Source organism: Schistocerca piceifrons, chromosome 1 (assembly GCF_021461385.2).
Source record: "Schistocerca piceifrons isolate TAMUIC-IGC-003096 chromosome 1, iqSchPice1.1, whole genome shotgun sequence".
In the NCBI taxonomy this organism is placed as follows: Eukaryota; Metazoa; Arthropoda; class Insecta; order Orthoptera; family Acrididae; genus Schistocerca; species Schistocerca piceifrons.
Window position 1 is genome coordinate 877,201,383 of NC_060138.1, and position 18,254 is coordinate 877,219,636.

The 18,254-nt window shown below is 42.9% G+C and overlaps 1 protein-coding gene across 1 annotated transcript in view; it reads right to left on the reverse strand.

The window, feature by feature from the left end:
* The window catches only part of LOC124716462 (exportin-6-B), a gene marked incomplete in the record, with an annotated part of 329,183 nt that overhangs the window by 104,702 nt on the left and 206,227 nt on the right, over positions 1–18,254 (reverse strand). The window contains 1 exon segment of the mRNA XM_047243176.1: positions 13,216–13,308. Coding sequence (XP_047099132.1) covers positions 13,216–13,308 — 93 coding nt within the window.

Here is an 18,254-nt window from a genome sequence, read left to right on the forward strand (position 1 = left end):
CCAGTTAACAAAAATGGTGCAGGTAGCTGAGCAATAAGTTGCGTCATGTCTGCTCTGGTAACGGCAGATGACGATGGAGTGTAAACGGTACAAAAGGAAAACGTAAAAGTGGGGAGAGTAATGCGGATGGCAACTGCCTGCAGGCCGGTGTGCAACGTGATGGGATCGTAGTAAATATCATCCCGGACCAGCAACATAACACCTCCATGAGCTGGGATACCTACCACAGGGGGTAGGTCAAAACGCACAGAGGTGTAGTGTGCCAAGGCAATTTGATCGCATGGGCGTAGCTTCGTTTCCTGGAGGGCTACGACGAGCGGACGATGCAAGCGGAGCAGCAACTTCAAGTCCTCTCGGTTGGAGCGAATGCTGCGAATATTCCAGTTAATAAGTGCCATCGTAAGAAAAGGAAGATGAGAGAAGGGGTCACCTCGAAGGCCGCTTAGGGCCTGGCTTCGAGCGAGCACTGCCGCCGCTAGCAGGAGGTGGACAGTCATCGTCCATGGGGTCTATAGGGTAATCGGCCATCTCGGGAGGATGGCCGGGAGGGGGAGCTTCCTCCGCCGGTGAACGGCCAGATGTTCGGCTACCAGCGGTGCGGCCAGGCGAAACGGATGACGGCCTGGGGCGGCAACCGCTGGGTGGTGCAGGAGAAGAAAGGCGCCGCGGCGGAGAAGGAGAACTGTGCTTCCTATGCGCCTTTTTAGAAGGACGTTTGGTGGAAGTACCGGTCGAAGGCTGGGAGGTCGAGGGACGGAGGAAGTCTGCACGGGATGGTTCCTTCTTGAAGGCCCGTGCATCTGACTTCGGGGTCTTCGACTGAGCAGAAGCTGAGGAAGTGGCTGGTGTCTGTGGGGTGATGGGAGGAAGAGGAGACGTCGACCGGGCGATCTTAGCACTGGCCGAACGGACGACCGTGGTGCTGAAGGTCAGATCGCATGTCTGGGTTGCTACCTCCCGGGTAGTTCGAGGAGAGGCGAGGACAGTGCTGTATTTCCCCGCTGGGAGCAGCGTGGGCTTCCTACTAGCCAATAGCTTGCGAGCAGCCGAGGTGGACACTTTCTCTTTGACTCGAATTTCCTGGATACAGCGTTCTGCCTTATAGACAGGACAGTCACGGGAGGATGCGGCATGGTCACCCTGACAGTTCACACAACGAGGAGACGGAGGTGGACAGTCACCCTCATGGGCATCCCTGCCACAAGTGACACATTTAGCCGCATTGGAGCAAGACTGTCGAGTGTGATTGAAACGCTGACACTGGTAGCAGCGCGTAGGTGTCGGGATATAGGGGCGAACAGAAATAACCTCGTAGCCCGCCTTGATTCGCGATGGCAGCTTCTTAACACTATCGAAGGTCAAGAAAAGTGTCCGGGTCGGTACAAGGTCATTGTTGACCTTTTTCATGACCCGATGGACAGCCGTCACGCCCTGCTCAGCGAGGAAAGATTGAAGCTCCTCGTCAGTCAATCCGTCGAGAGAGCTACTATAGACTACACCACGAGACGAATTCAAAGTTCGGTGGGCCTCCACCCGGACAGGGAACGTGTACAGGAGTGTGGCCCGAAGCAGTTTTTGTGCCTGAAAGGCACTCTCAGTTTCTAGTAATAAGGTACCGTTACGCAACCTGGTACAAGATTTGACAGATCCGGCTATGGCATCTACGCCCTTCTGGATAACGAAAGGGTTGACAGAGGAAAAATCCTTTCCGTCCTCAGATCGAGAAACTACGAGGAACTGTGGGGCAGGCGGTAGTACTTTTGTCACTGTTGGCTGGTCACGTTTCCGTTTGTGGGTCAAAGTCGAAAGCGATGGAGTAGAATCCATTGCGGAGGAATCCCCCATGATTGCCAGCGTCTCCGATGGCGCGCTCCTTCCTTGTGGGGACCCTCTCAGAGGGCACTCCCGCCTTAGGTGAATGTTTACACCTCAGGTCACACCTCCCGAGAAACAGACGGAGGGACCAATCGGCATGGTCAGAAGGTATCAGCTCAGGCAATCACCCCTCCCCGGGCCTGGCCTTTACCAGGGGGTACGCGCGTGCCTTACATGTCTACCCAGGGCGGGGACTTACGCGTTACCCCGTCACCGGCTACGCGTGCGAACGCGTGGGTCGGCCTTCAGACACGCACAGGGAGGAAGGAAGAAGAGGAAAAAGAAGAGAGAGGGAGAAAGAGGACAGACTGTCTCAAACGCCGAGGCGGAGACCAGAGAAGGCAAAGAGAAGAAGGCAATGAGAAAGCAAGGAGAAGGAGGCAATGAGAAGGCAAGGAGAAGAAGGCAATGAGAAGGCAAGGAGAAAAAGGCAATGAGAAGGCAAGGAGAAGTCAAGGGAAAGAGTAAGGAAGACAGTGAAGTAGAGAAGAGCAAAGAAAGGAACCAACAAAAGGAAGGAAGAAACGAGAAGTGAAAAACCAAAAAGACCACGATTATAGGTCGTGAAACCGTCCATCTCCGGACGCAGGCGCTAACTACCCCCGTGAGGGGGATGGACTCCTTTGAGTCGCCTCTTACGAAAGGCAGGAATACCTCGGGCCTATTCTTACCCCGGACCCGCAGGGGTGAGTCTGGATGATTGGCTGATCTGGCCTTGTAACACTAACCAAAACGGCCTTGCTGTCCTGGTACTGCAAACAGCTGAAAGCAAGGGGAAACTACAGCCGTAATATATCCCGGGGGCATGCAGCTTTACTGTACGGTTAAATGATGATGGTGTCCTATTGGGTAAAATATTCTGGAGGTAAAATAGTCCCCCATTCGGAACTCCGGGCGGGGACTACTCAGGAGGACATCGTTATCAGGAGAAAGAAAACTAGCGTTCTACAGATCAGAGTGTGGAATGTCAGATCCCTTAATCCGGCAGGTAGGTTAGAAAATTTAAAAAGGGAAATGGATAGGTTAAAGTTAGATATAGTGGGAATTAGTGAAGTTCGGTGGCAGGAAGAACAAGAGCAAAAATGCCTCTGAGGAGGCAGGAAAAACAAGACTTTTGGTCAGGTGAATACAGGATTATAAATACAAAATCAAATATGGGTTAATGCAGGAGTAGGTTTAATAATGAATTAAAAAAAATAGGAGTGCGGGTAAACTACTACAAACAGCATAGTGAACGAATTATTGTGGCCAAGATAAACACGAAGCCCATGCCAACTACAGTAGTACAAGTTTATATGCCAACTGGCTCTGCAGATGATGAAGAAATTGATGAAATGTATGATGAGATAAAAGAAATTATTCAGGTAGTGAAGGGAGATGAAAATTTAATAGTCATGGGTGACTGGAATTTGAGATTAGGAAAAGGGAGAGAAGGAAACATAGTGGGTGAATATGGATTGGGGGAGAGAAATGAAAGAGGAAGCCGTCTGGTAGAATTTTGCACAGAGCATAACTTAATCATAGTTAACACTTGGTTCAAGACTCATAAAAGAAGGTTGTATACATGGAAGAACCCTGGAGATACTAGAAGGTATCAGATAGATTATATAATGGTAAGACAGAGATTTAGGAACCAGGTATTAAATTGTAAGACATTTCCAGGGGCAGACGTGGACTCTGACCACAATCTATTGGTTATGAACTTTAGATTAAAACTGAAGAAACTGCAAAAAGGTGGGAATTTAAGGAGATGGGACCTGGATAAACTGAAAGAACCAGAGGTTGTACAGAGTTTCAGGGAGAGCATAAGGAAACAATTGACAGGAATGGGGGAAAGAAATACAGTAGAAGAAGAATGCGTAGCTCTGAGGGATGAAGTAGTGAAGGCAGCAGATGATCAAGTAGGTAAAAAGACAAGGGCTAGTATAAATCCTTGGGTAACAGAAGAAATATTGAATTTAATTGATGAAAGGAGAAAATATGAAAACGCAGTAAATGAACCAGGCAAAAAGGAATACAAACGTCTCAAAAATGAGATCGACAGGAAGTGCAAAATGGCTAAGCAGGGATGGCTAGAGGACAAATGTAAGGATGTAGAGGCTTATTTCACTAGGGGTAAGATAGATACTGCCTACAGGAAAATTAAAGAGACCTTTGGAGAAAAGAGAGCCACTTGTATGAATATTAAAAGCTCAGATGGAAACCCAGTTCTAAGCAAAGAAGGGAAAGCAGAAATGTGGAAGGAGTATTTAGAGTGTCTATACAAGGGCGATGTACTTGAGGACAATATTATGGAAATGGAAGAGGATGTAGATGAAGATGAAATGGGAGACACGATACTGCATGAAGAGTTTGACAGAGCACTGATAGACCTGAGTCGAAACAAGGCCCCTGGAGTAGACAACATTCGATTAGAACTACTGACAGCCTTGGGAGAGCCAGTCCTGACAAAACTCTATCATCTGGTGAGCAAGATGTATGAAACAGGCGAAATACCCTCAGACTTCAAGAAGAATATAATAATTCCAATCCCAAAGAAAGCAGGTGTTGACAGATGTGAAAATTACCGAACTATCAGTTTAATAAGTCACTGCTGTAAAATACTAACATGAATTCTTTACAGACGAATGGAAAAACTGGTAGAAGCCGACCTCGGGGAAGATCAATTTGGATTCCATAGAAAGGTTGGAACACGTGAGGCAATACTGACCCTACGACTTATCTTAGAAAATAGATTAAGGATAGGCAAACCTACGTTTCTAGCATTTGTAGACTTAGAGAAGGCTTTCGACAGTGTTCACTGGAATACTCTCTTTCAAATTCTAAAGATGGCAGGGGTAAAATACAGGGAGCGAAAGGCTATTTACAATTTGTACAGAAACCAGATGGCAGTTATAAGAGTTGAGGGGCATGAAAGGGAAGCAGCGGTTGGGAATGGGGTGAGACAGGGTTGTAGCCTGTCCCCAATGTTATTCGATCTGTATATTGAGCAAGCAGTAAAGGAAACAAAAGAAAAATTCGGAGTAGGTATTACAATCCATGGAGAAGAAATAAAAACTTTGAGGTTTGCCAATGACATTGTAATTCTGTCAGAGACAGCAAAGAATTTGGAAGAGCAGTTGAACGGAATGGACAGTGTCTTGAAAGGAGGATATAAGTTGAACATCAACAAAAGCAAAATGAGGATAATGGAATTTAGTCGAATTAAGTCGGGTGATGCTGAGGGAATTAGATTAGGAAATGAGACACTTAAAGTAGTAAAGGAGTTTTGCTATTTGGGGAGCAAAATAACTGATGATGGTCGAAGTAGAGAGGATATAAAATGTATACTGGCAATGGCAAGGAAAGCGTTTCTGAAGAAGAGAAATTTGTTAACATCGAGTATAGATTTAAACGTCAGGAAGTCGTTTCTGAAAGTATTTGTATGGAGGGTAGCCATGTATGAAAGTGAAACATGGACAATAAATAGTTTGGACAAGAAGAGAATAGAAGCTTTTGAAATGTGGTGCTACAGAAGAATGCTGAAGATTGGATGGGTAGATCACGTAACTAATGAGGAGGTATTGAATAGAATTGGGGAGAAGAGGAGTTTGTGGCACAACTTGACAAGAAGAAGGGACCGGTTGGTAGGACATGTTCTGAGGCATCAAGGGGTCACAAATTTAGCATTGGAGGGCAGCGTGGTGGGTAAAAATCGTAGAGGGAGACAAAGAGATGAATACACTAAGCAGATTCAGAAGGATGTAGGTTGCAGTAAGTACTGGGAGATGATGAAGGTTGCACAGGATAGAGTAGCATGGAGAGCTCCATCAAACCAGTCTCAGGACTGAAGACAAGAACTGAACTGAATTATAGGACCATCACTTTTCTGTGTTTGACTGACTGAATAAATCAGTTCATTCAATTTAAATCATTTCATATTGTCTACATCAATTATCCAGTACAGTGCAACTACTTTACCAATTATTATTATTATTATTACTGAACTTTTACTGCAACCTGTTTCCTTCCTTAATATTTCACGTTACATGGCAGTGCTTCAATATTTATATTGCAGGATCACAGGTTAACAGCTGGGCTGGAAGCAGACGTGTATGGCCCCATCCTATGACTGTATCAAGCCACAATTCTGAACAGACCTGTGCATCGCCCAAGTATGTTGCATAAAGACACAGTCACACCTAAAACCTTCCTGCTAGAAGAAGGAGCTACTGGCTCTGAATGCGTGCGGATTTCTACATCGTTTACAAGTGTCTTCTCCTGCAGCTGCCTGATGAGTAGAATTTCTTTATCTATCCATATTATAAGATAAAAGTGTATTTGAATATCGAATGAGACAGCACTGGACAGCTGACTTGCCATTTTTTTAATAACTATAGTGAAGTTAATATACACAAAGATACAATCGTGTGAGAGAGAGAGATAAAATATGAAAAATAAATAATGAAGGAAGGCAGGTTAAGGTTTAAACATCAGGTAGCTATTTCACTACATTATAGGTAGTAAACAGCCACTCTGCTCTTTGGATCTTAAAAGAATGATCCAGAAACAACAATGGACAATAGCCTGAAAGTCAAATCTTAGAGAAATAATTGAAACTCCAAGCACCTAATATGAGCAGTGAGGGATGTTGAACATTAAGGAAATCAAAGAATATGAAAGACAAAAAAAAGTCACACCACCAGCATGTGTATTACCCCTTCTCCGCCTTTCCCTAACCTCTACCTAATGCTTTCTCTTGACTCCTTGCAAGTTCCAAAATTAATTTCACTACAATTCCATGAGCTAGGACTACCAAATATCTGACATATTCTATATCCTTGAGTACCTCCTCATTCTAGATATATGCAACAAAAAATAAATCTATCATTTTTGTTTTTGATTGTGCTGCTACTTGTTCTTATTACGACAAGTAACACAAACAGTAAAAAATAAAGGATAATACTTTAAGTCTTTTGTAGAATATAATTAAAAATAATCAAGACCTTTTTTAAGTTTTGAGCTGGTTATCATAATTTGACGCATTGCCTGTCACACAGTTTTGCAAGAAATATTCCTTCAGAGCCAGACAAATTTATGTACGTAATATTAACAAGATCCATACGAATTCTTTTACATGAGTTGTAGCTCAGTTTCACACAGGGAAATAATATTTTATCGATGAACCAGATCGATCACGTTCTTGTTGACCGAAGACATCATTGTAGTGTCGAGCATGTAAGATCCTTTCGCGGGGCAGATATGAATTCAGACCATTTCTTAGTGGTAGTCAAACTACGTCTGAAACTTTCAACCATGTGGAGAAGAAATTCTGAAATGATGGTCCGCTTCGACAAGAATAAGTTGAAAGATGTAGAAGTGAGACAGCGCTATCAAGAAAAAATTGCAGAACATCTCACAATAACAGAGAACCCTACCAGTGTGGAGAACGCATGGATGCTGCTGAGGAATGCAGTGTTAGAAAGTGCAAATGAAGAACTAGTTTGCGATGCAAAACGAAGAAGTAAACCTTGGTTCGATGAACAATGTCGAGAATCTGTTGAGATTAGATCAGCGAAGAGGATAAAATGGCTACAGCAACTCTCGGAAGAAGCAAGGGTAGCTTACTACGAAGCGAGGCGTAACACGGACCAACTCATGAGAAAGAAGAAACGGGACCACCACAAAAGTCTGTTGATTGCAGTCGAAGAAGCAAAGTCGTCACGCTCGTTTTTCCAGGCCTCAAGATTCGCCAGAGGCGCATACAGACAACGTACATTGGTCCTAACGAATGAGACGGGTGAAGTTGTACCGCCAGAAGAGCAAGCAACCCTATTTAAAAAACATTTTGAAAACCTATTGAATCCCGACAACCCACCAGTAGGGACAACACAGACGGATGCCCGTTTTGACAGAGTTGAAGTCCCTGAACCATCTGAGGAAGAAATCAGTGTTGCCCTAAAAGCACTCAAGAACAACAAGGCTCCAGGAGGTAGTGGTATCACAGCTGAGATGCTTCGCTTGGGAGGGGAAACACTGGTGGGTGCTTTGAAACGATTAATTTCTACCATCTGGGAAGCAGAAGTTATTCCTGAGGAATGGAAGGGAGCAATCATATGTCCCATATTCAAGAAGGGAGATGCTACTCATGTATCCAACTACCGAGGGATTTCGTTACTTGAAATTGGCTACAAAGTTTTTACAACACTGCTACTAAACCGCATGAAACCACTGGCTGAAGGAATTGTAGGGACCTATCAATGTGGGTTCGTTGCTGGACGATCGACAATTGATCACATATTTACTCTGAGGCAGTTGATAGAAAAATTCTACGAATTCAATAAGGATCTACACCTCATCTTCATCGATTTTCGACAAGCTTATGACAGCATTGACCGCGCCACGTTATGGGAAACGTTAGAGGAACTTGGCATCCCATCAAAATACATCCGCTTAATTGCTGCTTGCTACTCTCAGTCTACGGCCCAAGTGCGGTTTGGTAATCAACTATCACCATCATTCAGTATACAAAATGGATTGAGACAAGGAGATCCATTGGCGCCAATATTATTCAATTTGGCCCTGGAAAAAGTAAGCCGTGACACTTGTCGAACCAGAGAGATGGAGATGGTGGGAGCAGACACAATCTTGGCATTTGCTGATGATGTTGTGATCCTTGGCGACACTCTAGAGCAAGTACGCAGGGATACTTCCCGATTCCTCCACAATGCAGAGAAAATTGGGCTGGTGGTGAACGAGGAAAAAACTAAATATCTTGTTGTATCACGCCGCCGAGATCTCCCTCCTTCCATTGATGTCGACAGGCATACCTTCGAACGAGTTGAAGAGTTCAAGTACCTGGGCTCCATACTAACAAATAGAAGTGAAGTAACGAAAGAAGTACAGCAACGTATAACAAATGCTAATCGCATGTTCTTTAGCCTGAACAATCTTTTCAGATCTCGGCTGATATCGCAGAAGAACAAGATCCACCTATACACGACACTGGTGAGACCAGTACTTTTATACGGCTGTGAAACTTGGGCAACATCAGCAACAGCAGAAGAAGCAATATGTGCATTTGAAAGGAAGGTACTTCGGAAGATATATGGACCCATCTACAATGCCATGGAAGGTAAATGGGAACGAAGAAAAAAAGAAGATTTATACCAGCGGTATGGAAAGCCACACATTGGACGAATATTGGCGCAGAAGAGACTCCAATGGTTTGGCCACATCCTACGGGCAGACGGATCCCTTCCAAACAGAGTCCTCCACTCTCAACCCACAGGAAAACGCCCTAGAGGACGCCCAAGAACTCGATGGAAGGATAGGATAACAACGATCCTAAAAGAAGTGGAACCAGCAGCCGTGGAGGAGGACGCCAACGACCGGATGAGATGGACTGCCATCTGCAACAGCTCCCTCCTCTCGTGTAATTGACAGACACTGCGTGTGTGTTTTTTTTTTTGTTTTTTTTTGTTTCTGTAATGTATCCCTCTTGCCTTTTAAACCTTTGATTGAATGCCCTGTTTATTTTTTCGTTTTTCTTTAAGCTGTAATGTACATATGTAACTTTTACTACTGTATAGAGTACTTTTGTAAGTCTTTTTGTCTTTACTTTTCCTTTTGTTCTTCTTGCTGTAGGCCTTAAAGGCCCGATAAGGCAATAAATGATGATGATGATGAAATTTGTGTCAACATCATACATCAGATGTGGTCCCCTGTGTGCAATATTTCTGCTGAAGGCCATGTCAGCCAAACATTTATGACAAATTATTGTACACAGTTAGTGAGATATGACTGTTGGTTTCTTTTAGCATCTGCTATTTTTATGGAATCAGTGCATACACTGCTGCACAGTGAACATTCATTCTGGAAATAATTAAATAACTTTATTTATTTTTTGATGCAGTAATAAAATTTTTGACCACCTCTCAAATACTCCTTTTTTCCCTTCCCTGTGATCTCTACAGGACACATTTACCAGTAACATTGCAGTAATAGTTCCCACACCACTCACACAACATGTGATCCTACAATGATTGTCACTGGACTCATCTTTAGATGTACCATCTGGCCATCCAGCTCTAAACTTTCTGTAATTTCCTTAAATTAATTAATGTTTGAAAATTAAGTTATACACACTGCTGGAAAAAAGAAATTAGTACACCCTTTTAGAGGTTTCCAATTCACTCAAGATTTATTGTTGTGACAGTGCATACAGAGTACATGAAATAATTACATTTACAATCAATAGCATAAGCACTGCCCTGGTGGCTCATTTCGACCCATGTGGAAACAGTCATATCAATACTTGGTGTAGTCTCCACAGGTGGCAATGCAGGTGCTGACTCTGGTATCCAGTAAATCATACCAATGGCTAATACAGTCCGGAGAAAATTTTGCCATGCCTGCTCGACCTGTTTACATAGATCTGTAAGGGCTGTCGATTGATTAGTCACACGAGTCACTTCTCATGCCCTCATATCCCACACATGCTAGACTGGAAACAAGTCCAGAGCTCATGCTGGCCAGGGAAGTTGCTGCCCATCTTGTACAGCATGTTGAGCTTCAAGGGCTCTGTGTGGTGAACATTATCCTGTTGGAACAAGACACAACCTTCCTCCAGCAAGAATGGCAAAAGAATGGGTCTGACAAGATTCTGCATAATGAGATTTTCACTCAGCAGCGGAGTGCATGTACCGAGCACTGGTTGGTGTCCCCTCCAGAAACACTCAAGGTGGATGATGGTTGCAGCTTACTGCACCCCAGACCATAAGGCCTGGGATGGGGTCATGGTATTTTGGAAAAATTCACTATGAGACAGTGCTCACCAGGTATATGTTGTATGCAGTTATACGCCGTATGTGCAAATGACTGTCATTTGCATGCAGGCAGAATCTCCTTTCATCATTGAAGATCACAGCATGCCATTCCATCTTCCATGTGATGCTCTAATGGCACCAGTCAAGCTGTGCACGTCAATGCTGTGGTGCGAGTGGAAGACGAGCGAGAGGTGTGCGTACCCACAGTCCCCCTGCTAATAATCAGTTTTCAACAGTTCGTGTTCTCACATCTGTGTTCACAAGCCCTCGTGCCTGTGGTGTGGTAGCTGTATAATATGCCACTGGTATCCTTACAATACAACTATCCTGGCAGGTGTCTGTGCTGCCTTGTCTACCAGCATGAGAATGTTCACGAGACCAGATACAAGCAATGGTGCACAACTGACGCAGCACATCCAACTTGTGTGGCAGTTCTTGGAAAAGATAATCCTGCCATTTGAAATGCCACAATTTCACCCTCTGAAACTTGCTCAGTTGGCTGTAGGAAGCATGAGGGTGCCCCTTGACATGGTTGCTTGCTTGCATCACACTTAGCCTTCTGCCTGTGAGTATTCCCTATTAAAGGGTATACACAGATGGTGCTCTAGTAGCTATGCTATCTCTATCTGTTGGTGGACAATGTTGATACCACTATCAGCACGTCTATTATTCCCATGTGTACGTGTCATCATCAAATCAAGTTGATGTCATCTTTCAAGGTACATCAATTTTTTCCAGCAGTATAATTCTATCGTGAGGAAAATACACTTGAGAAAACCTATAAAATTATATGACAGAATTGATGGCCAGAATTGATTGCCAGGAAGTGAAACACGTAACACTGTCAACACGCTGTTAAATGTAAAAGTCACTTTTTCCCCATGCCCTTTTCCACTCAGTTTTTGATTATACTACTCATTTCATTTGTCTTCCTCTTAATCCATTTTTGCTTCTTGCTCTGTCCTCATAATCTTGGGACTGAAGCAGGCATAGTGCAAACTCCTTTCTTCCACCAGTGCTAGGCCCAGAAGAGTCATAGGAGAGTTTGTGTGAAGTTTGGGAGGTATGAAATGAGGTAATGGTGGAAGTAAGGCTGTGAGGACAGGCTATGAGTCACACTCAGGTAGCTTAGTTGTTAGATCACTTACCTCTGACAGGCAAAGGTCCCAGGTTTGTGATCCACTCCAGCACCCAGTTTTAATCTCCCACAAAGTTTCAAGTTTATTTATTTGCTAGTAGGTACATGTCTTCAGTCCTGGTACATAATGAAAGTCGTGTATCACAGTACCATAACATGCCGTTGGAGGAGCCACCAAAACTGAATACTTCAGCCCACTGGTAAAATGGAGTATTGTGCATTTTTGACAGCAATGGAAATGTTGCTGTTGTGTCATATCAACCCAAGCAGCTAAGGAAGTTATCTGGATTGGCCTTACACAGCTGCAACATTTCTCTCTTCACAAAAATGAATTACCGCATTATACTCCACTTTAGCAATGGGATACACCATTTTGTTTCAGCTGCTCTAGCGGCATGTTATGACACTGTGATACAGGACTTTCTGTATGTACTAGGACTGAACACATTTACCAGCAAACAAATAAATAATTAACTAACTTTATTATTTTTTGACATGATAATTAGCTTTCAAATCCCTTTTCTTCAAGGCACAACAGTTTACTTCATACTTTGTGGTACTTGCTGAAAAATGACTACAGTTTGTAGTGGTACAGAACACGTAGTGTTGACCAGCCCATATTCTGAAATGTGAGGTTCACCAAGCCCATCCTCATCCATTAATGGCTAGACGTCTTGGAGGTGTTGAATTATAGAAATTCTGTATGTAATAGCTTCTAAATATTCAGAAGTTCCTCCATCCATGATGTCTAAAATATCCCCAACCACCACTTAGTCCTTATCTTTCCCCATTTCTTTACTGTATTACAACTTATTTAACTCAATCTGTTTGCATAAGCTTCAAAAATAGGTAAGTGGTAACTTCATAAGTCACAAATGTACAGATTAAGTATGTGCAATTATAAACAGTAAATGGGGTGTGTGAATTTGAATTGTGTTGCAGAACAATACAAATGAAAATTTCATGCAGTGTGACTGCAAATATGGGAATACTTTACTGATGTAGAAGATACACATTCTGTGGGTGAATGAAAGTAATCACTGTGCAACCGATTACTTGCACATTAAAATAAATCTGAGACATGCCTGTAATTAAATTAACAACTGTGCTTTTTCCTGTCAAATAAAAAACTGAAATAGATGTACTCTCAAAAATGTCAATGCAGCTTTCGAAGACAGAGTTAAACAGAAAAATAAAATATTGAGACTGAAGATTGTGCACTGTTGTCAACATATTTTAAAGCTAAAATTTTAAGTTGTTCAGAAATAATTATGTTAATTTTAGACAAAAATTACAAATTGCATGGCAACATATACCAATCACATGCTGTATAATAATTAAGCAACAAAACATTCGAAATGCAAGATAGTGTTTATAAGACATTAATATGCTTACCACTAATGAGTATGTATCTAATGGAGCAAATTCACCAACTTTCGCGACAATTTCTATATTTTGCCGAAGAAACTTCTGCCATTCTGTTTGCTCCTGACAAAAGAAATTAAAACCATTAACTTCATCAGTTCATCATGCAGAAAAATAAAACAAGCTGTCATTAGAGTAATGTACAATAGCTATTCAATATGAGTAATCTCTTATACAATGTCAAGGTGATTGTGACTCTCTCTCTCTCTCTCTCTCTCTCTCTCTCTCTCTCTCTCACTCACTCACTCTGTGTGTGTGTGTGTGTGTGTGTGTGTGTGTGTGTGGGGGGGGGGGGGGGGGGGGCGCGCGCGCTTGCTTGCTGTGGGGAGGGGGGGGGGGGAGGAGGAGGGGAAGACATGGTGAAATGAATTTTCCATGTTATAAATGAGCCCTATAACAAGAGAAACTGTGAGTACTATTAATTGTTGAACAACAGTGCATTATCAAACGTCTGCTGAGCTGACGCAAACGTCTGCTGAGCTGACGCAAACGTCTGCTGAGCTGACGCAAACGTCTGCTGAGCTGACGCAAACGTCTGCTGAGCTGACGCAAACGTCTGCTGAGCTGACGCAAACGTCTGCTGAGCTGACGCAAACGTCTGCTGAGCTGACGCAAACGTCTGCTGAGCTGACGCAAACGTCTGCTGAGCTGACGCAAACGTCTGCTGAGCTGACGCAAACGTCTGCTGAGCTGACGCAAACGTCTGCTGAGCTGACGCAAACGTCTGCTGAGCTGACGCAAACGTCTGCTGAGCTGACGCAAACGTCTGCTGAGCTGACGCAAACGTCTGCTGAGCTGACGCAAACGTCTGCTGAGCTGACGCAAACGTCTGCTGAGCTGACGCAAACGTCTGCTGAGCTGACGCAAACGTCTGCTGAGCTGACGCAAACGTCTGCTGAGCTGACGCAAACGTCTGCTGAGCTGACGCAAACGTCTGCTGAGCTGACGCAAACGTCTGCTGAGCTGACGCAAACGTCTGCTGAGCTGACGCAAACGTCTGCTGAGCTGACGCAAACGTCTGCTGAGCTGACGCAAACGTCTGCTGAGCTGACGCAAACGTCTGCTGAGCTGACGCAAACGTCTGCTGAGCTGACGCAAACGTCTGCTGAGCTGACGCAAACGTCTGCTGAGCTGACGCAAACGTCTGCTGAGCTGACGCAAACTTCTGACGACGCAAACTTCTGCTGATACAAACTTCTGATGATGCAAACTTGTAGCCAAAAGGAATTTCACAAAAATAGAAGTAAATTATGTGGAACAAATGGTGTCAGAATGACAAGTGCATGAACAGTATTAATGCTTTACTAAAGAGAGGAATTAGTGAATGATTAAATACAGAAAATACCACAGGGTTTATGGCTGAACTGACAACATGACCATAGTGAACTGGTAAACAAAATATAACATGTCTTAACTCTTTCATAAATTTTGTGAAACATAGGAATGCTGACACTATGATCTGATCAAAGCAGGGCATTAATCATACTTCATATACAAAAATGTAAACACCGCCTTTGAAGTATAGATGATTTCTTCTCGCCAACTGACAGACTATAAGAGGACGGTAGAGAATACATCTGTCTGTACCATTTTCATGTTGCAACAATTTCTATGCTGAATGTTCTCCATTTAACTACTTCATTTCAAACGATGATGAACAACAAGAGTTTATTTAGAAAGGAAAAATACAATCTCAATAAAATGGAAGACTATTTACTTTTGCTTGCTGGACGGCACTGTCTACAGAAATGGAAGAAAATTTATTTTTTCATACCAGATGGTACTGTCTCTATTGTCTACATGATATGTCAACAACTGATGAGGCATCAAATGCAAAAAAATGGCTCTGAGCACTAAGGGACTTAACATCTGTGGTCATCAGTCCCCTAGAACTTAGAACTACTTAAACCTAACTAACCTAAGGACATCACACACATCCATGCCCGAGGCAGGATTCGAACCTGCGACCGTAGCGGTCACGGGGTTCCAGACTGAAGCGCCTAGAACTGCACGGTCACACCGGCCGGCTCATCAAATGCAGATCTGTTGTGCTTGAAATGTGAGTTTCAAATGGTAACCTCGACTTGAAATTTTCATTGGTGACATTCATACTATGGATAATAGAAATTGATCACTGACACTTATCTGGTTACGGTGTAACACTAAAAACAGCGAAACATGGCAAAATGGTGTTGCAACTACCTGAGTGCAAAGTGAAGTCATTAAATATGTCTGCTTGTCTCTGTATATGTGTGGATGGATGTGTGTGTGTGTGTGTGTGTGTGTGTGCGTGTGCGTGTGTGTGTGTGTGTGTGTGTGTGTGTGTGTGTGTGTGTGTGCGTGCGTGCGCGCGAGTGTGTGCGTGCGTGCGTGCGTGCGCGCGAGTGTATACCCGTCCTTTTTTCCCCCTAAGGTAAGTCTTTCCGCTCCCGGGATTGGAATGACTCTTACCCTCTCCCTTAAAACCCACTTCCTTTCGTCTTTCCCTCTCCTTCCCTTTTTCCTGACGAAGCAACCGTTTGTTGCAAAAGCTAGAATTTTGTGTGTATGTTTGTGTGTCTATCAACCTGCCAAAGCCAAATGCCACTTAATTATACTGAAAAATGTTTAGATGTGTCAAGAAATGTCTTTCCTAAAACTGTCACAGACACAGCTATGCATATGCTGTTGTGTGAAAAATGCTTACCATAGGTAACAATAAAACTGAATGGCTTAATTTGCAAATGTATGAGCTGCTTATTAATTGGCATTAAACCACGAACTAAATTTTTTTGTATATAAACTTTTTTTTAGTCATATGTCAGTACACTTATCTTAAATATGAACTGTCTTTTTAAGTACACTTCTCATCTTAAATATGAATTTCTTTCTACATGCACCATTTGTACATTTTTAATTCACATATAGTCTTTTCTATATTGAGGGTGGATGAAAATTCAATATAGTTTGAGCTTAAAATTTTGGCGCAAATGAGTCTTAGACATATTCCTAGTGTTCCAGTATGCTCTTGTTAAATGGTGGTTGTTAATATCTCTGGTTTGTTTAGCATCAAGTCAGAGCCCTTACTGCAATATAGAACTACAAGTCAGCTACAAGATATGAAATAAATTTCATTACACTGGTTATCCCCCCCCCCCTCCCCCCATAAACCATGGACCTTGCTGTTGGTGGGGAGGCTTGCGTGCCTCAGCGATAAAGATAGCTGTACTGTAGGTGCAACCACAACGGAGGGGTATCTGTTGAGAGGCCAGACAAATGTGTGGTTCCTGAAGAGGGGCAGAAGCCTTTTTAGTAGTTGCATGGACAACAGTCTGGATCATTGACTGATCTGGCCTTGTAACACTAATTATTGTGGCCAAGATAGATACGAAGCCCACGCCTACCACAGTAGTACAAGTTTATATGCCAGCTAGCTCCGCATATGACGAAGAGATTGATGCAATGTATGAGGAGATAAAAGAAATTATTCAGATAGTGAAGGGAGGTGAAAATTTAATAGTCATGGGTGACTGGAATTCGATAGTAGGAAAAGGGAGAGAAGGAAACGTAGTAGGTGAATATGGATTGGGGGGAAGAAATGAAAGAGGAAGCCGTCTGGTAGAATTTTGCACAGAGCATAAGTTAATCATAGCTAACACTTGGTTCAAGAATCGTGAAAGAAGGTTGTATACATGGAAGAAGCCTGGAGATACTAGAAGGTATCAGATAGATTATATAATGGTAAGACAGAGATTTAGGAACGAGGTTTTAAATTGTAAGACATTTCCAGGGGCAGACGTGGACTCTGACCACAATCTATTGGTTATGAACTGTAGATTAAAACTGAAGAAACTGCAAAACGGTGGGAATTTGAGGAGATGGGACCTGAATAAACTGAAAGAACCAGAAGTTGTAGAGAGCTTCATAAAGAGCAATAGGGAACGATTGACAAGAATGGGGGAAAGAAATACAGTAGAAGAAGAAAGGGTAGTTTTGAGGGACGAAATAGTGAAGGTAGCAGAGGATCAAGTAGGTAAAAAGACGAGGGCTAATAGAATTCTTTGGGTAACAGAAGAGATATTGAATTTAACTGATGAAAGGATAAAATATAAAAATGCAGTAAATGAAGCAGGCAAAAAGGAATACAAACATCTCAAAATGATATTGACAGGAAGTGCAAAATGGCTAAGCAGGGATGGCTAGAGGGCAAATGTAAGGATGTAGAGGCACATATCACTGTTGTTGTTGTTGTTGTTGTTGTTGTTGTTGCTGTTGCGGTCCTCAGTCCTGAGACTGGTTTGATGCAGCTCTCCATGCTACTCTATCCTGTGCAAGCTTCATCATCTCCCAGTACCTACTGCAGCCTACATCCCTCTGAATCTGCTTACTGTATTCATCTCTTTGTCTCCCTCTACGATTTTTACCCTCCACGCTGCCCTCCAGTACTAAATTGATGATCGCTCGATGTCTCAGAACATGTCCTACCAACCGATCCCTTCTTCTAGTCAAGTTGTGCCACAAGCTTCTCTTCCCCCAATTCTATTCAATACCTCCTCATTAGTTATGGGATCTACCCATCTAATCTTCAGCTTTCTTCTGTAGCACCACATTTCAAATGCTTTTATTCTCTTCTTGTCTAAACTATTTATCGTCCACGTTTCACTTCCATACATGGCTACACTCCATACAAATATTTTCAAAAACAACTTCCTGACATTTAAATCTATACTCGATGTTAACAAATTTTTCTTGTTCAGAAACGCTTTCCTTGCCATTGCCAGTCTACATTTTATATCCTCTCTACTTCGACCATCATCAGTTATTTTGCTCCCCAAATAACAATACTCCTTTACTACTTTAAGTGTCTCATTTCCTAATCTAATTCCCTCAGCACCACCTGACTTAATCCGACTACATTCCATTATCCTCATTTTGCTTTTGTTGATGTTCATCTTATACCCTCCTTTCAAGACACTGTCCATTCCGTTCAACTGCTCTTCCAAGTCCTTTGCTGTCTCTGACAGAATTAC